We start from the raw sequence: 27,773 nt of genomic DNA, 5'->3' as shown, positions 1-27,773 counted from the left end.
ACTCACCTTTTAGTCCCGCCCACGTCTCTCCAGCCCCCCGTCCCCACAGCCCCGCCTTCACCCTTTAGCCCCGCCCATGTCTCTCCAGCCCCCAGATCCCACAGCCCCGCCCCTCACCCTTTAGCCCCGCCCACGTCTCTCCAGCCCCCCGTCCCCACAGCCCCGCCCTCACCCTTTAGCCCCGCCCACGTCTCTCCAGCCCCCAGATGCCACAGCCCCGCCCCTCACCCTTTAGCCCCGCCCACGTCTCTCCAGCCCCCCGTCCCCACAGCCCCGCCCCTCACCCTTTAGCCCCGCCCACGTCTCTCCAGCCCTCCCCTCGCCCCGGTCCTCACAGCCCCGCCCCTCACCCTTTAGCCCCGCCCACGTCTCTCCAGCCCTCCCCCCGCCCCGTCCTCACAGCCCCGCCCGGCCCTGCTACGTCCTGCCCCTTGTTCCCATCGTCGGACCCCTCAGGCTGTAGCCCCGCCCCGCCCCTCTAGCCCCGCCCCTCCTCAGCCCGCCCCGCAGCCCGTTCCGGGGCGGGGCCTGGTGACGCCGGGCGGGGGTCCCTCCGTAATAACAGGCGGCGGCCGGGCCGGGGCGCGGCGGGCGCGGGGCGGATGTGGCGGTCGGGGGGGGCGCTCGGCGCGGCCGGCACAGGTACGGGGAGCGCCTAGGCCCGCGGGGGCGGAGAATCGGGGACCTGCCGGGGCGCCGAGGGTCGGGGGGAGGTTGGATCTGTGGGGGACCCATGGGGGTTCTGGGGGCTGGTGGGAGGTGGGACCTGCTGGGGAGCAGAGGGTGGGGGGGGGAGGACCCAGGGGGTTCTGGGGGCTGGTGGTAGGTGGGACCTGCTGGGGGAGCAGAGGGTGGGGGGGAGAGGAGGACCCATGGGGGTTCTGGGGGCTGGTGGTAGGTGGGACCTGCTGGGGGAGCAGAGGTGGGGGGGGGAGAGGAGGACCCATGGGGGTTCTGGGGGCTGGTGGTAGGTGGGACCTGCTGGGGGAGCAGAGGGTCGGGGGGGGAGAGGAGGACCCATGGGGGTTCTGGGGGCTGGTTGGAGGTGGGACCTGCTGGGGAGCAGAGGGTGGGGGGAGAGGAGGACCCAGGGGGGTTCGGGGGCTGGTGGTAGGTGGGACTTGCTGGGGAGCAGAGGTTGGGGGGGGAGAGGAGGACCCATGGGGGTTCTGGGGGGCTGGTGGTAGGTGGGACTGCTGGGGGAGCAGAGGTTGGGGGGGAGAGGAGGACCCATGGGGGTTCTGGGGGCTGGTGGTAGGTGGGACCTGCTGGGGAGCAGAGGTTGGGGGGGGAGAGGAGGACCCATGGGGGTTCTGGGGGCTGGTGGTAGGTGGGACCTGCTGGGGGAGCAGAGGGTGGGGGGGGAGAGGAGGACCCAGGGGGGTTCTGGGGGCTGGTGGTAGGGGACCTGCTGGGGGAGCAGAGGGTGGGGGGGAGAGGAGGACCCATGGGGGTTCTGGGGGCTGGTGGTAGGTGGGACTTGCTGGGAGCAGAGGTTGGGGGGGAGAGGAGGACCCAGGGGGTTCTGGGGGGCTGGTGGTAGGTGGGACCTGCTGGGGAGCAGAGGTTGGGGGGGAGAGGAGGACCATGGGGTTCTGGGGGCTGGTGGTAGGTGGGACCTGCTGGGGGAGCAGAGGTTGGGGGGGGAGAGGAGGACCCAGGGGGTTCGGGGCTGGTGGTAGGTGGGACCTGCTGGGGGAGCAGGGGTGGGGGGGGGAGAGGAGGACCCATGGGTTCTGGGGGGCTGGTGGTAGGTGGGACCTGCTGGGGAGCAGAGGGTGGGGGGGAGAGGAGGACCCATGGGGGTTCTGGGGGCTGGTGGTAGGTGGGACCTGCTGGGGGAGCGAGTGGGGGGGGGAGAGGAGGACCCATGGGGGTTCTGGGGGCTGGTGGTAGGTGGGACTTGCTGGGGAGCGAGGTTGGGGGGGGAGAGGAGGACCCATGGGGGTTCTGGGGGCTGGTTGGGTGGGACCTGCTGGGGAGCAGAGGGTGGGGGGGAGAGGAGGACCCATGGGGGTTCTGGGGGCTGGTGGTAGGTGGGACTTGCTGGGGAGCAGAGGTTGGGGGGGAGAGGAGGACCCATGGGGGTTCTGGGGGGCTGGTTGGAGGTGGGACCTGCTGGGGAGCAGAGGGTGGGGGGGAGAGGAGGACCCATGGGGTTCTGGGGGCTGGGTAGGTGGGACTTGCTGGGGAGCAGAGGTTGGGGGGGGAGAGGAGGACCCATGGGGGTTCTGGGGGGCTGGTGGTAGGTGGGACCTGCTGGGGAGCAGAGGTTGGGGGGGGAGAGGAGGACCCATGGGGGTTCTGGGGGCTGGTGGTAGGTGGGACTTGCTGGGGAGCAGAGGTTGGGGGGGAGAGGAGGACCCAGGGGGGTTCTGGGGGCTGGTGGTAGGTGGGACCTGCTGGGGAGCAGAGGTTGGGGGGGAGAGGAGGACCCATGGGGGTTCTGGGGGCTGGTGGTAGGTGGGACCTGCTGGGGAGCAGGGGTGGGGGGGGGAGAGGAGGACCCATGGGGGTTCTGGGGGGCTGGTGGTAGGTGGGACCTGCTGGGGGAGCAGAGGGTGGGGGGGAGAGGAGGACCCATGGGGGTTCTGGGGGCTGGTGGTAGGTGGGACCTGCTGGGGAGCAGAGGGTGGGGGGGAGAGGAGGACCCATGGGGGTTCTGGGGGCTGGTGGTAGTGGGACTGCTGGGGAGCAGAGGTTGGGGGGGGAGAGGAGGACCCATGGGGGTTCTGGGGGCTGGTTGGAGGTGGGACCTGCTGGGGAGCAGAGGGTCGGGGGGGGAGAGGAGGACCCATGGGGGTTCTGGGGGGCTGGTGGTAGGTGGGACCTGCTGGGGAGCAGAGGGTGGGGGGGAGAGGAGGACCCATGGGGGTTCTGGGGGCTGGTGGTAGGTGGGACCTGCTGGGGAGCAGAGGTTGGGGGGGGAGAGGAGGACCCATGGGGTTCTGGGGGCTGGTTGGAGGTGGGACCTGCTGGGGAGCAGAGGGTCGGGGGGGAGAGGAGGACCCATGGGGTTCTGGGGCTGGTGGAGGTGGGACCTGCTGGGGAGCAGAGGGTGGGGGGGAGAGGAGGACCCATGGGGGTTCGGGGGGCTGGGGAGGTGGGGCCTGCTGGGGAGCAGAGGGTGGGGGGGAGAGGAGGACCCATGGGGGTTCTGGGGGCTGGTGGTAGGTGGGACTGCTGGGGAGCAGAGGGTGGGGGGGAGAGGAGGACCCATGGGGGTTCTGGGGGCTGGTGGTAGGTGGGACCTGCTGGGGAGAGGGTGGGGGGGAGAGGAGGACCCATGGGGTTCTGGGGGCTGGTGGTAGGTGGGACCTGCTGGGGGAGCAGAGGTGGGGGGGAGAGGAGGACCCATGGGGGTTCTGGGGGCTGGTTGGAGGTGGGACCTGCTGGGGAGCAGAGGGTGGGGGGGAGAGGAGGACCCATGGGGGTTCTGGGGGGCTGGTGGGAGGTGGGACCTGCTGGGGAGCAGAGGGTGGGGGGGAGAGGAGGACCCATGGGGGTTCTGGGGGCTGGTGGTAGGTGGGACCTGCTGGGGGAGCAGAGGGTGGGGGTGGGAGAGGAGGACCCATGGGGGTTCTGGGGGCTGGTGGTAGGTGGGACTTGCTGGGGAGCAGAGGTTGGGGGGGGAGAGGAGGACCCATGGGGGTTCTGGGGGCTGGTTGTAGGTGGGACCTGCTGGGGGAGCAGAGGGTGGGGGGGAGAGGAGGACCCATGGGGGTTCTGGGGGCTGGTGGTAGGTGGGACCTGCTGGGGGAGCAGAGGGTGGGGGCGGGAGAGGAGGACCCATGGGGGTTCTGGGGGCTGGTGGTAGGTGGGACCTGCTGGGGGAGCAGAGGGTGGGGGGGAGAGGAGGACCCATGGGGGTTCTGGGGGCTGGTTGGAGGTGGGACCTGCTGGGGAGCAGAGGGTCGGGGGGGGAGAGGAGGACCCATGGGGGTTCTGGGGGGCTGGTGGTAGGTGGGACCTGCTGGGGGAGCAGAGGGTGGGGGGGAGAGGAGGACCCATGGGGGTTCTGGGGGCTGGTGGTAGGTGGGACCTGCTGGGGGAGCAGAGGGTTGGGGGGGAGCTGAGGACCCATGGAGGTTATGGGGGGGTGTGCTGGTGGCATCTGGTGGGGTGCAGATGGCCTATGTGGGGGACCCATGAGGGCTGCTGGGGGGACAATTGCTGGTGGTGGGTGGGGTTACCACAGGGGTTGTTGTGGAGAGAGCCTTGTGATCGTTCCCCCTGTGCTGCTTCGTTGGGCCAGGTGGCTGCTGCCCTGATGGACCCTCCCTTGTGCCTAATCCTCTCCCCAGCCCACCGCAAGAGGTGACCCTGCCCTGGCTCTGGGGCAGAGCCCAGGGCCTTCCATGGGCCCAGCTCTGCAGAGCTCCTCTCATTCGAGTCGCAGCCTGGCCTGGCAACGCCCTGCGAGTGGGAGGAGCGCTGGGTGTGCACCTGTTGCACTGGTGGTGAGAGCTGGGCAAGGTGGAGGCAGGCGGGTTGCTTGCTCCCTCCTGGCATTGTTGGCACCCCTTGAGCAGCATGGTGCTTCTGCCCAAGTGAGGTGGTGGGCCCTGAGCAGAGCCCCAGGGAGAGAGAGCAGCAGCTTCCCTTGCCCTTTGGGACCCCAAGAGCTAAAACTGCAGGTTAGCTTCTGGCAGAAACGAGCAATTGCTCCTGAGCACTAGTGATAGGGGAGATGATGTGCCACTTAGGAGTGTTTCTGTCACTGTGTCTGAGCTTTTGAACTGTCTCAAGTCCCTGTGTTCTCTCTGTTTTCTATCCCCAACCCCCCGTTTCTCCTTCATGTCTTTTGCTTTGTCATCTTTTGGCCTATACTTTCTACCCTATTGGAGATGTAATGGCAGAGAACATAGGGTCTAAATAACCAAGCAAAGTTCCTGGACTGAAGGGTAATGGACTTGTGCTGAGTGTCTTGGTTATAATTAACTGATGCCTTACTGTTCAAGTAGTCTGTAGTTTTAGTCCACATTCTTTACCTAGGCTGAAGCCAGAAATGATGATCTATATTTCTCTTGTCTTTATAGGGCCATAACTTGAAATAAAAGCCCAAAGAAAATGACTTTGCCAGAAACTGTATATGGTGGCATAGGGGCTCAACTTCTTCCCATATGAAAAACAGAGGTCTTTGAACACAGTCCACAAGACTAAAATCCTTTTGAGTTTGGAAGTCTTAAGTTTTAACTTGCAAGGAGCCACAAAAAGCCTTAGGTTTTACAATAGTTATTGCCTAAATATTAACCATGACACTTTTCTTCCCCGGAGAAAAAGCCTTATATCTGTATCCTGATGTAGTATAGTAGAACCTCAGTTACGAACAGCAGAGTTACAAACTGACCGGTCAACCGCACACTTCCATTGGAAATGGAAGTACGCAATTGGGCAGCAGCAGAAACAAAAAAAGCAAGTACAGTACAGTACTGTGTTTAAATTTAAACTAAAAAAATTAAGGGAAATCCGCTTTTTTTCTGCATAGTAAAGTTTCAAAGCTGTACTAAGTCAATGTTCAATTGTAAACTTTTGAAGAAAGTGTTTTGTTCAGAGTTATGAACAAAGTCCATTCCCGAGGTGCTCATAACGCTGAGGTTCTCGTGCAAATGCTAGTGCTTCCTAAAACTAGGGAGTCCTAAACACTTCCTGCAGCGCTAGAGTAACAAAACCCTGAACACAGCTCATTCTGGACTAATACTTTATCAATAATGTATTGTCATTTCACTGTGTAGAGCACTGAATGGTTCAGAATTCAAATGCAGCATTACCTAGCATGTTGTGAAAATCAGACATTGGGCCAAAAAAGACCCTTTCTGTAGTAGTTAAGACTGATATGCCTGAGTCAGGTATTCAGGGATTCCTTATAAACTGATTTCAAGTTACTTTCAGCTTAACTAAGCTAAACTGAGTATAATTGCCTCACATTTCTCTGTGGTAACTGTCCTCTAAAGTAACCTATATAGTTGGAAGGAAGAAAGAAAAGGAGTACTTGTGGCACCTTAGAGACTAACAAATTTATTTGAGCATAAGCTTTCGTGAGCTACAGCTCACTTCATCGGATGCATTCAGTGGAAAATACAGTGGGAAGATTTATATACATAGAGAACATGAAACAATGGGTGTTACCATACACAGTGTAACAAGAGTGATCGCTTAAGGTGAGCTATTACCAGCAGGAGAGCAGGGGGGAACCTTTTGTAGTGATAATCAAGGTGGGCCATTTCCACCAGTTGGTTCTTGTCAGCCAGGTTCCTGCCTGGACTCTAGGGGAGATAACCGCATCCTTGATATGTGAGTGACTCATCCCTTCTTGCAGACTGAATCTCTCAAGGTACAGCTTAATGCCTCCAATGCCCACTCATGCTTTAAAATTAATCACTAAGACTTTCTTTAGTAAAGACCAGTGATTAGCTGGGTCAAATGGAAAGAAACCTGTATCTAAACTAGGAAATCTCAAAGCCATTTGATTCTTAGCAGGGGCTGCTCCTGACTGATCATGGAAACCTTGTATACTGATAGCAATTGAATTGTTTATTTTAAGTTCTGGTCCACTCACTGTATATTCTAAGTGTGTGCCTGTTCCAAAACTGAATGCTTTTGGTACAAATATTCATACTTTTTCTCTTAATTGCAGGATGAAGACACTGTTTGAGGAGATCAAAGCATCAATTAAAAATAATTATGATCCAGACCGCTCATTTTGGAGGCCTGTGCTCCCTTGGGGAGGGGTTTTTACTATCAAAGCAGGCCGTAAAGCTGTATCTTGCACACCACTTTATGTTGAAATAAATCTGAAAAATACTTGCACTATAGATGGATTCTTGATGTTGTTGTATGTCATTCTGCATGAAAATGAACACTTCCCCAAGGAGCTCTCCCTTCATTTAGGTAGAGAGTTTGTCGACTACTTTCTTTACTTAATGGACTCCTATAATTTTACAACGGTAAAGCTGCTTTGGATTTGGGACAAGATGGAGAAGCGACAGTACAAATCTGAAGTTCACAAAGCTTCACTGGAAATCGATTTATTTGGAAATGAGCATGATAACTTTACAAAGAATCTAGAAAGTCTCATGTCTACCATTCAAGAGAGCTACTGTTCGAATTCGAGGTGTCCAACTCGTATGCAGGAAGATCCACAGAGAACATTTAACATAAAGTAAGTTGCTGCACATACTGGCATGCAACTGTGATAAAATAAACTTCTTCAAAGGGGGCTGCAACTCAACTTTTTAAGAGATCTGTATTTGTCAAAGTGCTAAAATACATCTATGGTTGTATGTAACTATAGCAAATGTGTACATCCTGTGTACTCAAATCATTCCTCTTAAGATCTTGCTGTAGGAGACTTAGAAACGAGCTTTTCTGGCCTAGGGTTGGCTGACAGTGTGGTGTGGGTTTGTGTTTTTTTTTTTTGTTTTGTTTTTTTAAAGAATATTGCATTAATTGCAGCAGAGCATTTCTCTAATATTCTACACAGCAGTGCTAAAGTTTAATTGCTTTTAATGCTCACTGATTCAGTGGGAGTGCTGGCTTGGAGAGCTTTTCAACAAATACTGCTGGGTTGGGCTTTCTTCCCTCTCTGCTTGGAGCATGTGGTATGAGAATTGCTCTCTTGCATTCGTAGCTGTTGACTTATTGTGACTAAGAACTCTCCAGAGGTGCCTGTCATTCATGCTGAGTCCTCCATACGACAGATTAACACTTGCAAAATAAATTAATTACCTGCCTAAAATGGATTGTCTTTCACAGTAAAGAGTAAATGTAGAACAGCAACAGTATTGTTGTTTTCCCTGTCCCAAAACTAATCCTAGTAAATGTGTCCCCAGTGGCTAAGTGGAGTTGACCTTTGCAGTTATACCTAGAAATTAACAGAGGGAAGTTCAAATGGACAAAAAAACAGGGGGGGGAGGGAGTCTCAGTCGAGTATCCTTCACAGAAAAATTGCTGTTGGCAGCTCCAGCTCTCAAAGGGAGGGGCTCTAGCACCTCTGATTGGAACTGGGGCAATAAGTTGCTGGGGGAGAGCTACTTTCTTGGACAGCAAGTTCCCAAACTACTGAGGATACCTTCAGATGCTGGAGTAATGTGCTTCTATGTTGAAACTCTAAATTACATTATTAAGCAAGTTGTTGCACTCTCTACTCCAGTTTCTTAGTAGTCTCAACTTGTACTCCAGTCCAGAGTGTATTACACTAAAACATATACAAAGTCTGACAAGAGGGGGGCTAAGAAGTGAATCTTGGAGAAGATGCAGGAAGGCCTTCATTTCTTAAATGAAGTACATTAGGCCAAAACACACATCTCTGGGTTATGAATTCTGTTGACCTGCTCAGAATGATCACTGAAAGAGCTAGAAATGTAGTTTTACAACCTGACTCTCAAATCTGTCTAGCAGAAACTTTGAGAGCTCTTGCTGCGTCAGTGGTACCAGTATGAATCATGATCAGTGATTCTTCACCCTCCTCTACTGGAATCCTGTCTACTTCTGCCATGAGGTTTTTATACTAGCAGCTGATGCAGATGCGTTAAAGTTACAACTGCAGCATACTGACCGCATGGTAAGGCACAGGGCTCTCTGCTACAATTTCGTAAGTTCTCTCTTGCAGATTGTGGTGTTTGCTTTCATGGGCTTGAAAGTCTGCTGGACTTAAATACTTCAGATTTTGAATTTTTACCCTTTCGCTGCAGGCATTGTGCATCAATGAAAGCATTTTTCCAACTTGTAGTGTTCAGTTTCTTAGCTGGTCAGGTCACGTTGCCGCCCCCAACCTACTCTGCTTAATGGTGACCCAGATGCTACGTAATTCTCCTGTGCTTGAATTACAGCGCTGTACCCTCAAGATGTTAATTTCATACAGCAATAAGTGTAGCAATTAAGGCTTTGTTTCCACCATTCTTTGTCTGATTTAATAGTTGGATGAGAAATCACATTCCAAAACAGGTGCTGTAAAACTTTTTTTAGAGGTAGAAGACAAATTTGTCTAATCCCTCATGTCAGGTATGAGCTTCTAATGACCGGCTCTGTACTCTGAGGCAACAGCAGTTTAGGTTTAATACCTTCCATACAAGAGACTTTCAGCAGCTTGCTATTTTAAAGTTGACTCTTCAGCCGTGGACTCTTAAAACATTAGTGCTGCAACCTAACAAACCGCTACCTTCTAAATATACACTGCTTCTCCAGTGAGGCATGCCAGCTAATCAATGAAGCCTTTCTGAGGGGGTTTAAGGTGGTTTTCTCATATTGTTTTTAAAACAAAAAAAACCCTATGCTCAATGGTTGTACTGTGAAAATGAACATGGTGCTGAATAGTATGTAGAGATACCTTTTAGGTCTATATTTGAACTATGTGATAAATCAACCAAGCACCAACCCTCCTGTCTATACTCTGTTCTATATTTCATACATTTCTTGGACTACCTGACTCTACACAAACACCAGGGAGGAAGGGAAAGGAAGGTCTGATGGAAACTCTTGTGGGTGATCCTAGAGTACAGAATAGGACAGAGCCTTTGGGCTTTATTATGCAGTACAGGCCGTGAACAAATGTATCTTAACACTGACAAGATGAGATCAGGTTTCAGAGTAGCAGCCGTGTTAGTCTGTATTCGCAAAAAGAAAAGGAGTACTTGTGGCACCTTAGAGACTAACAAATTTATTAGAGCATAAGCTTTCGTGAGCTACAGCTCACTTCATCGGATGCATTTGGTGGAAAAAACAGAGGAGAGATTTATATACACACACACAGAGAACATGAAACAATGGGTTTATCATACACACTGTAAGGAGAGTGATCACTTAAGATAAGCCATCACCAGCAGCGGGGGGGGGGGGGGGAAAGGGGGGGGAAAGATGAGATCAGGTTTAGCTGACTGTTTGCAGAGCTGAAAGACTTGACTCTCTATAGCAGAGTTCTCAATATGGCAGTCATGTTCAAGAAAAGTTGGTTTGGAGTTTAGAGAAAACACATGTTTTCAATATTTGAGTTAAAGTAGCTGGGATCTTGGACAAGAAACAGCATTCAAAAGACTTTTTTCATGGGTTGATGGATTTTTTTGTATTAAGTTTAGGGATTACTCTTTATATATCATTGTGGTTAAATGATACAATGCAAGTACAGAATAAATCTGATCAAATGTCCCTAACTATTTCAGTCCTCCCCAAGAAATTCCTCATGGAGACTTGATTCAGCGGGCAGTAGATGAATTATTCTGTTCCAAGATAGAGCTGTGTGAACAGTATGGGTAAGTGCATAATAGATACTAAAGTGTGTATTTGCTATCCCAGAGGGTGCACTTGCTCACTGCTAAACAAAACCTTTCCCTTGGATTGAAATGTTCTGTGCTTGGTCTCAGCCCAAAGATGGCATTGGATCTCTCAAACTGCACACCTTTTTCCATGGGTTCCTGCAGGGGGACTGCCTTTCATAAACCCAGAACCAGCAGTTATATCCACACTGCTGCTCCTGCCTACCAAACACGCTGATCTATCTCTGTACAATATAGTGGGCCGAACAGTCTGGAGAGGGCATGAGGATAAACAATGATGGTGTAAGGATTAGTTGGCAAAAGAAAATTTGAGGTTCCAAATCTGAGAGGCTCATGTGGAAGGGGAAAATCCAGGAGCAACATCTGGGGGAAATTTTTGGACTAAGTTGTGGGGAGGGAAGAGGTCAATGAGAGGGGTGAGATTGCAGAATGGGAAGAGCAAAACAGACAGTGGGGGATTGAATCAGCAGAATGCTAGAGCCATTGTCATATTCTTACAACTGGGTTCGGGTAAATGGATCCAAAAGCCCAGGATGGGCTGGGATGTGGGCTAGGAGGAATCATGCCAAGCCCGATTCACAATAGTGTTCTCTGAGTTGGTGTTATAGTGTGCACTCACCACCAGAGTGCCTCCTTGTAGCAAAACCAGACATCTCAGGCCAGACACTTGCCAGAATTATCTGGGTATATCTCAATCATATCCCTGCCAGTGGGGAGGCCTCAAGCACTGGTGTCCCTTGGTTCCTTCTGGTCTCTGCCTGCAGCATTTAATAGGCTAGTTTCTTGTGGGTTGTAAGACTTGAGTCTAATTTCAGTGGTTGGGTTTAATGTATGGGTGCTGGTGGCCTGTGCTATACAGAAGATCAGACTAGATGAGCTGGTGATTCCTTCTGGCCTTCAAGTCTATAATTCTGCTCCCATTTCCCTCTGCTAGACCAATCGCCATCTAGCCACTTGTTGATTCTTTGTTACCATCTCAGCGCTCCGGCCAGGTTAGTAGTAGTCCTTTCCCCTCTGAGTGTTAGATTCGTATACCTCAAGCGGCCCATTGCCCTAGATGAGGGGCGCATGGTCCCTGGCCTCTCTGAGCATGTTGAAGGCCTTACTAAATCATCTTGCTGGGTTTGAAGGGGAAGTGAGGCCTGCACAGTCCTCAGGGTTCCAGGCCAGGGCCACGGCATGAAGTGGTTGGCACTGCTCTCTCACCCCCTCACTGTTTCTCAGGCCTGTTTCCTATGGGGCCTCTGAGTCAGAGAGGGGGTCTTCTCTTCTAGAGGATCTGGTTTCCTGAGCAGTTTGTCCCCAGTGTGTTTCTGTAGGCGCCTGCTCTCAGTGGCTCTCCCATCTCTCTAGCAGCCACTGGGCTGGGTTTCAAACCATCCTTCTGGTTTCCCTCTTTAAGGCAAGAGTTCTCCCCTCCCCTTTCCGGAGCTGGGGTTGTGTTCAACAGTCCTTCTGTCTGTCCCCTTAAAGCAGTCAGTATCTCCCTCGTTCAGAGAGGAGTCCCCTCAACTCTGCTTCTGGATCTGGGACTATGGTTCAGGTTAGTAATTTCCTGCCCGAAACGGGAGATGACACAGCCGCCTCCCCCTGTCCTCCACACACACGCTCCTGGAGCTAGGGTTGTAACTTAGGCCAGCTGTAGAGCCTTAGGCACCTTCTTTCAGCTCACCCCTTATCCCCAGTTAGTCCTTAGGCTCTGATGGCTTAGCAGTTGTGTCCTGCTGATGACTCCCTTGTTATGAAGGAAGAGACAGCATATAAACTGGTCCCCCTGCTGAAGGTCGTGCCCGTTGGCTGGGAGAGAGCAGAGCCTTGCCCTGCCCACTCTTCAAGGCTTCTGGGCCAGGCCTGTGATGAAACAATAATGGGGATTTCTTCCCAAACACTACTTATTATGGGACCATGTCCTCTCTTCCAGTATCTGAGGCCTTTGCACATCCAACCTCCCAAAAACATTAAGGACCATGATGTGATGGTGGGAGGCTGATCCCTCACACCACTACCTTTTAGGGGACAGATCACCCCAGCACAGGAGATATGTCATTGTAATGCTTGAGTCCCTTTGTAGACCCAGGCCATAGTCCTCCCTTGTCTTCCTCCACTGAGACACCTCCAATTTGGGGTAGTGTGTCTGCTGTGTATTTTGCATACATGACTGCTGACCAGTACCAGAGGACCATTTAAAAATTCCAGCTGAAGTGGGTAACTAGCAATGGTGAAGGATCTGGGCTCCTGCTGCACCAAGTGCCACCATTGCATTTAACAGCAGTATCGCCTCAGATTACCAAAAAGAGACGCTCTGGACCCTTACAGTAGCATTTTCAAAGGTGCCTAAGAGAGTAAGCAAGCTCCTGCTGGCTTTCAGTGAGATGTGGCACCTCGTTCCCCAGGGCAACTGAAAGTCCCTCCACCAAAGGACTGCTTGGTTCAAGCAGTAAGTTGGTAAGAAAAGAGTAAACTGGCTAGTGTCCTCTAAATTTACTGCAAATTAATGTTGCTCCTTGGTTTGAGCAATTAGCCATTCTTCCGGACATAGCTGGGTTGTTTCTCTTAGGAGAGTGTGTTGACGTGAGTTTGGTATCTTTGGTGCAGTCTTTATTCACAAAGAATGTACCCAAATTTCTGTTTTCCTGAGCAAAGCTGGAACAAACAGCACCAATTTTCTTGCTCACAATTTCCAAGGCTGCCTCTCCATCCAGTCTTGAGCCCAAAGGAGCTCTGCCTCTGTCCCCTCTGAGCAATGCTTACAACTATGTCAGAGGCAGAAAGCCAATCAGTCCCCTAGGAAACTCCTTGGACTGCATGAAGTGGCTGATGATTGGCTTTTATGTGTCCCAGTGCCTTGGGCAGCAGCTTCTATTGGGTCCAGTTGTCATACTCCATAAAGCAGGTGAGTTGCTGCTTCCCTGTAGCCTGAATGAGGGATAGCCAGCACATCCATCAGCTTTCACAGGTCTGTGATTGCCTGTGGATCATATGCTCAAATAAATTTGTTAGTCTCTAAGGTGCAACAAGTCCTCCTTTTCTTTTTGCGGATACAGACTAACTGGGCTGCTATTTTGAAACCTGTGGATCAAAGACACACATGATGACAGCCATTAACACCTTCTTGCATAATATAAACAAACCAAATTCTACTACAAGACAAAACCTGCCCTAATAAAGTGTAACCTACAATCATGTCTGGATGCGAAATAAAAACTGTTTAATTGTACTGTGTGCCAAGTGAAGTAATTGCCCTTTCTGCTTCTCTACTTGCAGATGTAATGGGTTAAGAGAGTTCACCCAGAGAGTTTTCTGCCATGGGGCACCGCCTTTTGTTGTTTTAAATATGCAGCAATGGAAGCCAGAAGAACTGGCATACGTACCATATCATTTGGATTTATCTGATCACAAGTAAGTATTTTAAAACTATATTTAATGAGGTAAACAACTTCTCTTCACTTCATGTTCTCAGGAGGAGTCCAACAATCCTTTTGAATAATCTGTAAAGGAAATGGTGTTTTTAGAGTCAATAAACATGAAACAGTATCGACAGAGTCATGCTCACTGGCCATTTCTGCTAACTTCTTATTGTCAAAATCCTTTTAGAGCAGTTGTTTTGTTTCAGAACCCACCTTCCTATTTTCTATTAATAAATTATTATAAATACATCTAACTGCAGATATTTCAAATGTATTATTACAAGACTTAGCATTTTGATATACAGGGTTCTAGCTGAGACCCAGTTAAGCATCAGAGAACTTTGAATCCAAATTTTACTTCCTTAGCTTGCCTGACAAGGAGAAAGTGAAGGGTGATGTGACTATCATAGAGGAGCAAGGACGGAAACTGTTTACCCATAAGATTCACAACAGAGCCCCCAGGTAGGCCCCATTTCCTACCTTCAGATGGTGGGGGGAGCCCAGAAGAGCAGAAAACAGGTGGGAATAAGATGGGTTAGTAGCCAATACTATGGGGATAGACTGAGGGCCTCAGCCCCACCCCCACAAGGTACTTGTGTCTATAGTGGTGGAAGGGTGAGGAAGAGGCCCATTGTATGCAGTGCTTTCACCCCTCCCTGATGATGTGGTAGCAGCAGATAAGCACGCCACTTCCTGGCAAATGAGGAGAATAGAAACAAACCAGCAGCATATCCTGCTTCCCTTCCCAGAGGATTGTGAACAGTGGTGGAGCTGTGGGCTGGGCCACCCCCCAAAGGCACTGTTGATACAGCAGGAGGGGGCTAGCTTTCCTCTTCTGCCATTAAGCAGCTAAGGGGTGATCCATACCACCATCCCTCCCCAGAAGACTGCAAGAGTCAGCTAAACTGTGGGCTGCTGCTCCCCCCTCTTGCCCCCTGAACTCACTGGCAGTGCAGTAGTGGGAGACCTGCTGGGAAGCTAAGAACTGGAATGAACATTGGACCCTGGAGGATCACAGAGCAGCAGCTGTGCCAATTAGAGCCTCATCCCCTTCCCCCTCTGTGGAAGCTGTAGCAAGTGGAGGGAGCAGCACTGGGGATAAGGATAGCGATACAGCTGAGGGGAGTGGAGGGGATAGGTGTTTTCCCCTGTCTCCTGCCTCCCCCTCCGCCCCGATCTCTGATGATCCTAGGCAGTGGTGAAAGGAGCAGAGGGTGTTCTTCTCCCTGGGCTTGTATAAGGTTGGGTCAAGCTAGCCTGGAGGCAGCTAGAGTTTAGAGTGCAGCACAGAGGGGAACAGCAGCGGGCCTTGCAGTTTCTGTCTCAAACACTGGTAATGGATGGTCACTGGACAAAAACCACACAGAAGGGGGAACAGGGCAACATGCAAACTAAGGAATCTGAGTCCGAAGGAGAATCAGCGGCTATGGGGACGACTAGTACAATAGTGGCACAGATTAATTCCAGCTTAGCTGTGTGCTGGAAATCCATGTCAGCAAGTTTGAAGAAAAATTAACACAAATTGGACACCACGGATAGTCAAATGAACCAACAGCAGCCATTAGACGTGGATGTAAGCATGATCAGCATTGAGGTGGACGTGCCGGGGGGCAGCCCAAGAGTCTCAAGTCAAATAATTGACAAAACTGGAAGATCTGAAAAATAGGGGCTGCAAGAGAAGTATGAGTATTCTAGGACTGCTGGAGAGGGCTAGAGGAAAATTCAGAGAGTCCTGTGAAATATGGCTCCCCAAAGCTCTGAATCTGACAGTCAAATCAAGATTGAAAGGGCACACTGGATCAAGATCCTGGTACATAGCAGGAATTCAGCTAGATCACATTCAGTCATAGTACAGTTACACAGTTAGAGACCAGCTTTCAATTCTTGATACAGCCAGCCAGTTTAGTGTATGTGCAATATGCCTCAGGTGGCATGTGACCAGGATTCATCACCAGCTTTGGTCTGCTGGTTAGTGAGCAGAGAGTGACCATGTACCCTTCTATCAAGATTGTTCCATAGCTGTACAGAGGAAAAGGATTGAATTTATGAAAATCTGCAAGCAGTTTCATAGTGGAAAAAAAACCAAATGTACAGATTCCTGGCAATCCTAAAATTAAAATATATAAAAATAAATAAATGCTAGTTCAAATCCACTTTCTACATGTTTGAGGTAGCCCAGAAGTTCCTGACCTCAGCACTGGAACCAAATGTAGTAGACCAAGAAATAGCAAATTATTAGACTCAGGTTAAGTGTCTCAGTTGCAAACTTTCTAACCACCAGGAAGAGAATTTTCTACTATAATAAAAGATGTAGAAATTAAGAAAATGCAAGCTAAGCTTAAATAAGCATATAGATATTGTGTATTTCCTTAATTAGCAAAAAAAAGTACCAAATTTAGTGACAAATCAACATGTTTTGTTATAACTATAACTCAACCTTTCTTTATGAAAATCAAAAGTACAAATGCAATAGATGATTAAAAATCTGTGATTTAAAACAAGGGTTCTTGCTTTGTGATTGAAATTGGCCATTTAAATCACTCCACCCTGCTTGAATTTAATAAAATACAGTCTAGAACATGTCCTCTGTGCTAAGGAAAATGCTGCGTCATGGACAGCAGTTTATACAATTTTTTTATTCGGAAAGTAAAGTAATTTTCAACAAATAATGGTACAGGCGTTGGTGTGTGGCTTATGGTTATGTTATAAGTGGGGATCATATGGAATGTGGGTGCAGGGAAGCTCTTAAGCAAATACTGTATAGATGCAAGATCCAGGGATTATGGATAGAGGAAGCTGGGGTTTTGGTAAAGACAATGCTCCCTATGCTGAGAAATGGTTAAAGAAGAATCGGGAACAGTCTGGTTCTCCTGGAACGTTAGGCAATTAAACTGTCCAATAAAACAACAGCAAATGACTGCTTTTAAAAAACTAGTAATGGGACTGATTCAGAAAACTTAACCTAAAAGAATTAAACATAAAGGGAAGGGGTAGCCCATAGCTATGGGCTGTCTCTCCGCTCCCGTAAGAGAGTGTATGTACTAAGTAAACAAGATGGGTTTTGTTACAGAGGTGTACTGAGGGGTAAACATGTTACAATATGTAGCATACCCTAAATGAGGAGGCTACTCCCTTCTTCAGTAACACTTGAATTATTGCAGTGGTTCAGAAGTCATGGGTAATTAGGACTGCCAATTTTGAGTGGACGTATCTCTGGAGGTTTCATCACATGATGATCTTTAATTAAAGGTTCATCTTCCATTCCCGGAGACACCAGGACAATCCTGGAGGGTTGGTAAACCTGTGTGCAATAGTGGCATGCAACTAACTCTTGTCTTAACCCAATGGGGGATAGATTGCCAAGTAGGCAATAAGATCCATTTAAAAACAATATCAAATAATAGCATCACCAGGATCTAAAGAACAGGACATGATGAATGATTGGGGTTTTTATACCCTCAGGGACTTTACTTTTGCTTCAGAAATTGCTGTAACATGCTAAATAGATTGAATGAAATCTTTAAACATTAAATGAAGTTATTATAATCCTTAGTGTTATAATATATCTCTTAACTATATGTCTGTCTTTGTGAAAAGAAAGCACAACTCAGAAAGAAGCTGGAGTTTTAGAAAATCTATTAAGACAAATATTTTGTGACTAAAATGCAAAACTGTTGATTATAATGAAGAAAAATCCCTTATAGGATACATCCCAGGGAGTACTTTAAAGCAGTAATAAGGGGACAGTTACTGGAAAAAGAGAGACACAGGCAAAAACCAGGCTGGCTTATAGGAGCAAATCGACAGTTTGCAGAAGCAACCTAACATAACTAATAGTGCAGCTGTATATCAAGAGCTTAAAAAAACCATAAAAATAGCACTAGAAACATGATAAGAGAAAACCCCAGACAGCTCTCCTGTGGGCCAAGGAAAGGCTCTCTGACTGGGGTGCAAGTCAGGTAGATTGCTAGCCTGACTGATCTCTAATAGAAGACGCAGAACTAACTGCTGCTCGGTCATGGTCCTGCTGAGCGTTTCTGGTGTGCATAGCTGTCACAGCACCATCGACTCAGGCTGCTTGTGGGCTAGCCACTCCTCAGTTTCCCTTAACTCAGGTGGGATCTCAAGACCCTCCCAGGCAGGATTTACTGTCACACCAAGTCTTTTTCTGGGCACAGTTTTATTCAAATATAAAAATTAGACAAAACATCAAAAACAACACAAGTTCTTCTGCTGACCCTGGGCTATGGTGCCTGGAGGCTTTTCTTCCTTGTCTTTCTCGGTGCCGAAAAGAGAATACCCCCACACTACCCTAGCTCTCCTCCCATCCTTATGCTTCAGGGCCTACTGCAGAAGCACATCTCCTCGCAACTGAGTTTTCTCAGCCCTGCTCCCTTGTCAGCTGGATCTGATAATTGAACAGGGCTGGCTGGCTCCAGGCCCCAAAGAAGCAGGCCACCCTGTTACACTGTATAGTAAACTTTCCCTGAGTTTTGGAGTAAGCATCACTTAAAGGCCACATGGGACCAAAGCACTTACTTTTTTTGCCAGCCTGTATTAAAATGCCATGCTCAGTGGAGTCATAGGTGTTAGACTGTCCCATTTCTATTCGCTCATTCATTCCTTCTTCCCTTCCAATGCACAACTTCCCTCTACCACATCATTCAGCAGCAACACGCTCCAGATTGATTTTGAAAGTTATTTTAATGCTTTTTCTCACACTAATTTGGAGTGAAGGGGACAGAAGATAAGACTTTTCTGAAGAAAGGGCGGACTAGCAATATGATGTTATCTTGCCACAGCCTGTCACCCTTGCTCCAGGAATTGCTCAGATGGACATCAGTCACCTGGGGCAAGAAAACAGTTCACTTAGAGGAGTCAAGGGCAATGCTGGCTCCTCTCTACAATGATTTATAAGACAACTAAATGCCTGCCATTGTAGTAACATTCTTCTTTAGCATTTACTGCCAGAAAGAGCATGTTTGTGATGGTTACATCTCTGTTTGCCTTAATTTGCAGGTACTTATTGGAAGGTGCCACATTGTTCAATAAAGAGGAGCATCATTATTCTGCAGCTTTCCAGATTGATGGGTATTGGATGCACTATGATGGCCTCAGAAATGTCAACTTAATTTTGTTAAATAAACCCCCAGAATTTCTTCTTTTGTCATCTCTAGTTTATATTAGAGCAGCAGAGAATAAATAGCATATCTAGACTATGGGACAAAATTAAATCATGTTCCCTTCTCTGCCATCAATGCTGGCCCATCCCAAATGGAGGTCTATATTTTATGTATACTTGGTATCCAAGAAAAGAGTAAAACTACAGTAGTTCTGGTATTGTATCATCCAATGCTTACTATAGGTAAAAATTTGAAATTGGAAACACTATGCAATTTTTTAAAACATTTATTGAGCTATTTTTATACAGGGAAATTTTTATGCTAAAATAAACAGGCAAAAAAACAAGAATGGTTGTATCCTTTGTTTATTAATATTTCAAAGTAGGTGATAGAAAAATCATAGTCTTTCATTTACATAATTACCTATCATGACGCACAAACAAGGCAGGTAGAATTAAGGTTGCTCAGACAACCTTACTTGTGGCATTTCATGAGTGCTTGTCTTCATGGCCTAAAAACATTTTAACATAGGAAATACATTTTTAAAAAAGCTAAGTAAAGCTAAGTTTTTACAACAGAAATAAATATCAGTTACTGAATGCCAATCTACCTGTCGTCAGTAGCATCTGAGCCCTCTAGAGCAACACCCATCACTCACTGAAAGGGTGGATTCTATATGCATGAGTATCCCCACTTTACAGACAGCATGGCTGAGCAGTTAACTGTGGCAGATTCTTTCTGAACCATAGTGTGGCTAAATGATTGAGTGGGATCTGCCATATGAGATCTGGATTCTCCTTCCAGTTTGTGTAACCTTTCAGTGGAGTAGGACTCTTGCTTAAAAAAAATAAATGTTTTGAAAGGGTACTGAATTAACAATACGTCACTATGAGTGAGACTTGAACTGCTGGTTCCTTGCCCAGTGCATCATGTTATATACCAAAAAGTGTGCCGATGTGGGGAGTGGGATCTATGTTACCTGGCTGTGCCTGGCCTGACTGGGGCTGGGGGAGGTGCACAAAAACAGGGTAGTGCATGTGCCAGGCTAACTCAATGGTCACTGTTTTCAAATGAGATGTTAGCCAAATACAGAGGACATGGTGATTTCGAAGAGCGAATAATTTACCCAGTAAACAGTAGTTTGTGGCAAAAGGACTAGCTCTCTGCCAAAATTTAAAGTCCCGTTGCAAGTCATGGAATTCTGGAAGAAAGGCTAGTAAATGACATAGTATAGCACTAATGTTGAGGGACACTGTACATAAAACCTCAAGTTTTGCACTGTCCGCTTTGAATATGCTGATTAAAAAGCTATATGAGAATTAAGTGGCCTTTGCAAAATTTTACCTATTCACTTCCACAGTGTCTGACTCAGACTCTGTACTTTGCTCTTTACTGGGAAGTCAGTAAAAGTAACAGCTAGATCATTTAAAAACCAAACAAATGTAAGCCTCCAAAACAGATTTTCAAGGTAGAGGCAGAATTATCAAACAACCAAACACTAAGAAATACATTTTACCATGGGGGAAAGGTTGCTGGTAGTCTCCTGATTCTCCAGGAGAGGGCAGCAGAAATCATTCTGAAGGTTCCTGGGCCTGGAACACTTAAGTCAGATGAAGAAAAGCAGTACTTGTGGCACTTTAGAGACTAACAAATTTATTAGAGCATAAGCTTTCGTGAGCTACAGTTAACTTCATCGGATGTAGCTCACGAAAGCTTATGCTCTAATAAATTTGTTAGTCTCTAAGGTGCCACAAGTACTGCTTTTCTTTTTGTGAATACAGACTAACACGGCTACTACTCTGAAACCTGTCATTAAGTCAGATGGTGGTTGCAAGAGTAGACTCCTCTGTCCTTACTCTTTACGGTTGTAGTTAGCCATACTGTGTATCTGGGGCTAAGTTTTAAACTTGTACTGGTTTAATGGGACACTTTTAGTTACCTACACTAGTCTTCCCTGACCTTCTCACCTGTGCTCCACCTGAATTCTCTCTCTCATGCACTCACTCTCTCATCAGTATAACTGGGACTGTTTGTGCTGAAGGACCAAGGACATATGTTTCTTCCACAGTAGCTTTTCCAAGAAAATATTTTGCAAAAACACAACCCATTCAAGAAGGTCAAAGCCCCTTTAATGCATATGCTGAACCTTCACCAAAAGAAAGCAGCTTGTATTGTGGCATTCTGTGTTCTACACATGCAAGGAAATAAGAGCAATGTCATTCATCAGCTTTTTGGCTCTGCCACATCCCTCGGGTTTGCAGGTAGGCACACCTGCAGTGGAATGAATGGCACAGCCAGAAAGCTGGTGACCCACCTCAGTCAAATACTGGCAAGCATTGTTTTACTCTGTACAACTGAGCTTGGATCTTAGTTGAGGTCCCTGGTTGCTGCTGTAATACAAGTAACTACAGCAGAGCTACTCTCCTAAAAACTTTGCAAGGGCTACAAGACATCTGAGAATTTGAGATCCTGGAAGAAAAACTCTGAAATTGAAATGTGGCTTACATGAAAAATTGTACAGCTAGAGTACACAAAGTTTCCCATACTGCTGAGGTTGGGCTGGGGCACAATGTTCTCAAACATGCAGTGGTTGGAGCCTGAGACTGCTGAAAACTTTGTGCCCAGATCTCTCCCAAACAGTCATACATATTCACAGCCTTGAGTGGGGTTAGAAAGTAACCATATTTCCTTTTCCAATTTAATTGTCACAAGACACACATGTCAAGATATGGAAGATGGAAAGGAAAGATGTTTTGTTTAAATATGGCTGGGGCTCAAAAGATCTGGATTCAATTCCTAGATCTGCCACACAAGCCCAGTGAGGTAGCGAAGTCTGCAGATGATACAAAATTACTCAAGATGGTTAAGTCCAAAGTTGACAGCAAAGAGTTACAAAGGGATCTCACAAAACTGGAGGACTGAGTAACAAAAAGGCAAATGAAATACAATGTTGATAAATGCAAAGTAATACATACTGAAAAACATAATCCCAACTATACATACAAAATGATGGGGTCTAAATGAGCTGGTACCACTCAAGAAAGAGATCTGGAGTCACTGTGGATAGTTCTCTGAAAACACCCACTCGATGTGCAGCAGCAGTCAGAAAAGCGAACACAATGTTAAGAACCATTAGAAAAGGGATAGATAAGACAAGACAGAAAATATCATATTGCCACCATATAAATCCATGGTACCCCCACACCTTGAATGCTACATGCAATTCTAGTTGCACCATCTCAAAAAAGGTAGATTAGAATTGGAATAAAGTACAGAGAAGGGCAAGAAAAATGATGAGGGGTATGAAACAGCTTCCATAGGTGGAGAGATTAATAAAACTGGGACTGTTCATCTTAGAAAAGAGATGCCTAAGGGGGGAGATGTCAGAATTCTATAAAATCATGGCTGGGGTGGAGACAGTGAAGAGGGGAAGTGTTATTTACCCCTTCACATAACACAAGAATCAGGTCCTCACCCAATGAAATTAAGAGGCAGCAGGTTTAAAGCAAACATAAGTATTTATTCACACAACATACAGTCAAGCTGTGAAACTCATTGCCAGGGGGTATTGTGAAGGCCAAAAGTACAACTGGTTTCAAAAAAGATAAGTTAATGGAGGACAGGTCCATCAATGCGTATTAGCCAAGATGGTCAGGGGCACATCTCCATGGTCTGGGTCAGTGATGAGCTGCCAAAATCTTAACCGGTTCCCTATAAAAAGTTCTGATTTAAGGGATGTGCCAAGAGGTAGAGGGGACGGGGGTGTAGTGGCAAGGAAAAGATTGCACAGAGGCAAAAGGGGCTTGTTGCAGGGGGTGCAGTGGCACAAGGGAGAAGTGGGCAGGAGGGGGTTGTTGCAAGGGGCTGGCAGGCGGGGGTGTGTATGTGCCTGGGGTTGTTGTGGGGGGGTGAAGGTGGCAGGGAGGGGTTTGCACAAGGGAGGAGTGGGCAAGAGGGAGATGGCAGGCAGGCAGGGGGTCCCCGAGGTTGATGCAGGGGTAAAGGTGACTGTGGCTTGCTGAGTAGACACCCAGCTTCTCCGCCCGAAGAGCAGAGCGCAGAGCACAGCTACGTCTTCTTCCCCACGCCGCGGGCCGAGCTGGGCTCCCCGCCGCCCCCGGGGCTCTCAGCAGCGGTGGTGGTAGCCAGCCCCCCTGTCCCCGAGCTAGGCTCCCAGCCAGCCCTAGGGCTCTGCCCAACAGACCCTCCCGAACTCCCACGCCTACCCAACCTCCCCCGAACCTCCGCCCCCTCCAACTCCTCCCAGCCCCCTTACCATCCCGCTCAGGGCAGCATGTATGGATGCCACGCGGCCCGCTGGAGCTCGCAGCCCCACCCCCTTACCATGTTGCTCAAAGCAGCAGGAGCTGCTGAGCTGCCCAGGAGCGGTCCAGAGCGCTGGCGCCAGTGGCGCGGCAGGCTGAGGCTCTGCGAGAGGGGGGGAAGGCAGGAGAGAGGCTGGGGGAGCCTCCCCGGCCGGGAGCTCAAGGAGCTGTAACAATTTTTAACAACTGGTTTATTCATAGATTCATAGATACTAAGGTCGGAAGGGACCACTCTGATCATCTAGTCCGACCTCCTGCACAGCGCAGGCCACAGAATGTCACCCACCCACTCCTATGAAAAACCTCACCCATGTCTGAGCTATTGAAGTCCTCAAATCATGGTTCAAAACTTCAAGGAGCAGAGAAGCCTCCCTCCAGTCAACCATGCCCCATGCTACAGAGGAAGGCAAAAAAACCTCCAGGGCCTCTCCAATCTGCCCTGGAGGAAAACTCCCTCCCGACCCCAAACATGGCAATCAGCCAAACCCGGAGCACATTCTAAAACTGGTTCAAAATTTAACAACCGGTTCGCGCAAACCGGCTCCAGCTCACCACTGGTCTGGGTGTCCCTAAACCTGTGACTACAAGAAACTGCTACTGGATGACTTCAGATGTATCACTCAAAAATTTCCCTGTTCTGGTCATTCCCTCTGAAGCATCGGCTATTGATGGAAGGCAGGATACCAGGGTGGATTTGATTTAAATCAAATCGATTTAAATCACTAGTCAGGAAGACTATTTAATCATGGATTTCTACGTAAAAGTGCATTCTAGTTGGTTGTTATAACTTTAATACATATTCTTCACAACTCCGAGATAGATGTAGGTTTCATTTTTAAAAAGGTACACACTATACATTTTAAAGTGATTTATTCTGAAAACTTTTCACATTAGTTTCACACTATATTAGAAAATGACTGATTGTTTGGTTATTCATTTACCAAAGGTAACTGAAGCAGATATTTATGAAGTCATTGAGAGGTGAACTATCTCCAATTCAACAGGTTAATCAATATTTGGAGGATTTTCTTGCCAGGCTGTATGAGGAGAACATCACCAGACAAACATTTCAATTGTTTTATTTAACTAAAACAACAACATTATGTATTCTGGATTTTTTTCTTCAACAGCAAACATAATATTTTAACAAATCAAGCATATGAATTTTTGAATTTAGTTAAACATTCAAGTTTTTTAAAATCAGGGTGGTTTTTGTTACAATTGTTTTTAACTAAAATAGTTAAATGAAATATATTTTTTTTAAAAAACAAAAATTAAAAATCGACTGTCAGCCAGGTCAACATGAGAAACTTAAACTATTGGCTTCTGCAGCTAACTTAGTCGTCTTCACCTTCATTTTCCTGTTTGTTCATAATCTGGAAAAGAAAAACCAGCTTCCCTGCTTGTTTCTCAGTTTGGAATGAATTAGTCCAAAGAAAGAAAATATTTTTTCTACACCAGCAGAAGCTACTGCTGTTAAAAATGAGATCACTTCAACAGTCTCTGAATCCAAGTGCTTAAGTGACTTCCACTAGTTCACTGCTGTAACTTTAAAACATCATCAGCAAACATATTTCTTGAATGGTTCACCCTTAGCTCTGAAGTTTATATAGTTGGCATTATTGGTGGATGTCCATGTCATAGCCAACTCCTCTTCAGCAGTTAAGGTTTGACCTTGGTACTGAGTATTGACAATATTTGCAAGAAAAAGAGCTGGAGATTGTGCTTGTCCCATTCGTTTTTTTAATGCATGTAATTTAACTCTGTCATTGCATATTTCTCTTTTTAAAGATCTCACTCAGTTCCTTCCAATTTTCAACAGCATCAGCAATAAAACAGCTATTTCCCTGCATTTTGTGCAAGGCTACGGAAATAGGCTTCCGGGTACTCAGCATGTGTTCAACCTTTCTCTTCAGCCCAACGTTTAGAACTTTGGCGGTGACAGGGCCATCTATTTTTTCACAATTTTGTTCACAAACTGTCATCAGATTAGGCCAGTTCTTGATACAGTGCTCAAAACAGTCTACTACTGAGTTCCATCGCACGTCTTGTGGGAGAGTTAGCTTGGTTCCTCCCACTTTTTTCAAGAGCAGCTGCTGCAAAACGGTTGTTACGGGAAGTATTTTGCAATTTCAACAACATTAGCCTTTATTTCTGGAACACTGAAGTCTTTGGCTAGGAGGTGCATCAAATGAGCACTGCAACTGTATGTTATTAGTTTGGGACTCTCTTCTAAATAATTTCTTCTCATCTTGGATACATTTGCAGCATTGTCTGTGACCAAGCTGCGTACTAATCATTTGAATTTTTTTTTCAGTTTATTATAGCTTTTACTGCTACTTCTTGTAAGTATTCTGCTGTGTGTGTGTATTTCCTGATGTAGCAATTTTTTCTGCAAGGAAGACATTCCTTTCTTCTGTTATCACACAAGCACACACAACAGGATCGTTGTGGACACTGCTCCAACCACCAAGACTCAGGTTAACAATTTTACCCTCTAAACCTTTTGCACACTGCTCAATTCTCTTTCATACACTTTATCCAGCAATTTGCCTGCATCTGCTCTATTGGGTGGACTGTATCCTGGTCTTAATGACTGAACCATGTTAATAAAGTGTGGGTTCTCAATCATACAGAAAGGAGAGTTTGTTGCATAAACCGGGCAATTTTTTCATCAGTTACCTCTTTTTGTAATCTGCTGGTTCTTATCACAAATCTATCTAAGGTTGTTTCTGGATGATGGAGATTTTTTTTTTCCTTCTTTTTGCTATAGGTGATATATACTGTCGCTATGTGACATACATGATGTGACTGAAACACTATCATTGGCAGATAACTCTGAAAACTATAGAAAATGATGGTGATCTTGAAGGTGGATAATCTTCAGAATCCTGTATGTTGAGGATGGATTCTCCTAAACAAAATAAGTCAATGTAGTTATTTAATTATTATTACCATACTCCTCATTTAGTATTACTCATTGCATTCACTGACACTCAGTACTACTTTAAATGTTTCAGAGTAGCAGACGTGTTAGTCTGTATCCGCAAAAAGGAGGACTTGTGGCACCTTAGAGACTAACAAATTTATTTGAGCATAAGCTTTCGTGAGCTATAATCCCTATTCCATGATGAAATAAATTTGTTAGTCTCTAAGTTGCCACAAGTCCTCTTTTTCACTTTAAAGGTGAAATTGTAAAAGGAAGATCTGCCTATTTCAGCTATTTTTTTTTTAATCACAACTGCATCTAAAACGATAGTACCACAGAGTAACATCTATATTTTTTGCTCAAACATGAGAATTCAAGAATAGTCCAGAAGACAGGCAGTCCTTAAGATAAAATAAAATAAAAAATAAAAAAGTTTACCAACCTGAAGATCCTGCATGTTCAGACATGTTCCTTTCATCATCTTCAAGTACACAAATTTGCAAAGGGACAATAGGGTTGAGGTCTTATTTCTCACCTCTATATATTATTTATTTAAAAACATTTTTGCTGTTAACAAGCATGTTATCTCTGGAGACACAAATCCACAGTTTGAGAACTGCAAAACTAAGCATCTCTGATGGTATCTTCTAGACTGAGCACTGAGTCCCATTGCGTAGATAGAAAGATTAACCTAAATAATCTATACAGAAGCCCCTGGAACCCCATAAAATTGGGTTCCTAATCCATGAAATATTGGAACTCATTTACAAAACTTTCTTAACCATTACATGAATATATTGTCGCATATTATAGAATTAGAATTTATAATCCCTATTCCATGATGAGATATCTTTGAGCTATAATGTATCTTAATTGAAACTAATTTTAGATTGCTTTTTGAGGAAAAAAACATTTTATCAAAAAAATCAGATTGAAATAAAAAAATCGATTTTTTAAATTAAAAAAAAAATTGATTTTTATCCACCCTGTCAGAGAATGAACTTTGCATAACAGAAAGCTTTATCAGGATACGTAAAGTTCTTCCTGAAACTAGGTTTCAGGTAGGAGTCTTCACATCTGGTGCCTTGCTATGGAGCACAGGAGGGAAAGCCCCTCTCCTGTACTTGCTGGCACATTCACAGGTGGGTGTGTGCTTGCTGCACAGAACAGGAGCGGGGCTTATGCTTATGCACCTCGTGAAGTGTGTGGGACAGGGCATTACAATGGGACAAGACAAACAGAGATTGTGGAATTTTTCTCTTTGATTAAAAAAAACTTTCATATTTTAAAAATGTCACTTGAGCATGTTAATTGTAAGGTTTACACATACAAAGAAAAATGCACAACTTTTTAACTATGCTGCCTTGTGTGCATGCCCGGTTATTCACATGACATATCATATATTGTATTTTATGTGCATATGTACACACACAGAGATCACAGTCATTTGAGTGAGTGATGCATGTGTGTGAGGAGGGGTTACAGTTTTAAGACTATAGTATAAAAGCCACCTCTGAAGTGGCTTTTGAGAAAGGACTCAAAAAGTAGCCTAGCAGACAAAGGTCAGGAAGCAGATTTCTGAAAATTATTCTCTCTCTCAGCTTAATCCATGACTGGGAACTGGGACCTCAGACCTAAATTAAGCCTCAAACCCCCTTAAGGGACTAAATCACATGGATGTCATTGTAGGATTAAAGCCAGTATGCATTTGCATTCAC

At 46.8% G+C, this 27,773-nt stretch overlaps 1 protein-coding gene across 2 annotated transcripts; it reads left to right on the top strand.

The window, feature by feature from the left end:
• The first annotated feature begins 527 nt into the window (after positions 1-527).
• C6H14orf28 (chromosome 6 C14orf28 homolog) lies at positions 528-19,150 on the top strand. 2 transcript variants are annotated; one of them, XM_038408042.2, is made up of 5 exons: positions 528-642; positions 6,638-7,162; positions 10,158-10,247; positions 13,536-13,670; positions 18,698-19,150. In XM_038408042.2, the coding sequence occupies exons 2-5, from the start codon at positions 6,639-6,641 to the stop codon at positions 18,882-18,884; spliced, it is 936 nt and encodes a 311-aa protein (XP_038263970.1). In that variant the 5' UTR covers positions 528-642; position 6,638; the 3' UTR covers positions 18,885-19,150. The 2 variants fall into 2 exon arrangements, with proteins under 2 accessions (XP_038263970.1, XP_043371894.1); XM_043515959.1 differs by lacking the exon at positions 528-642 and adding an exon at positions 6,144-6,334.
• Positions 19,151-27,773: the final 8,623 nt, after the last annotated feature.

Source organism: Dermochelys coriacea, chromosome 6 (assembly GCF_009764565.3).
Source record: "Dermochelys coriacea isolate rDerCor1 chromosome 6, rDerCor1.pri.v4, whole genome shotgun sequence".
Lineage (NCBI taxonomy): Eukaryota > Metazoa > Chordata > Testudines > Dermochelyidae > Dermochelys > Dermochelys coriacea.
This window is presented reverse-complemented; position numbering and strand designations above follow the sequence as displayed.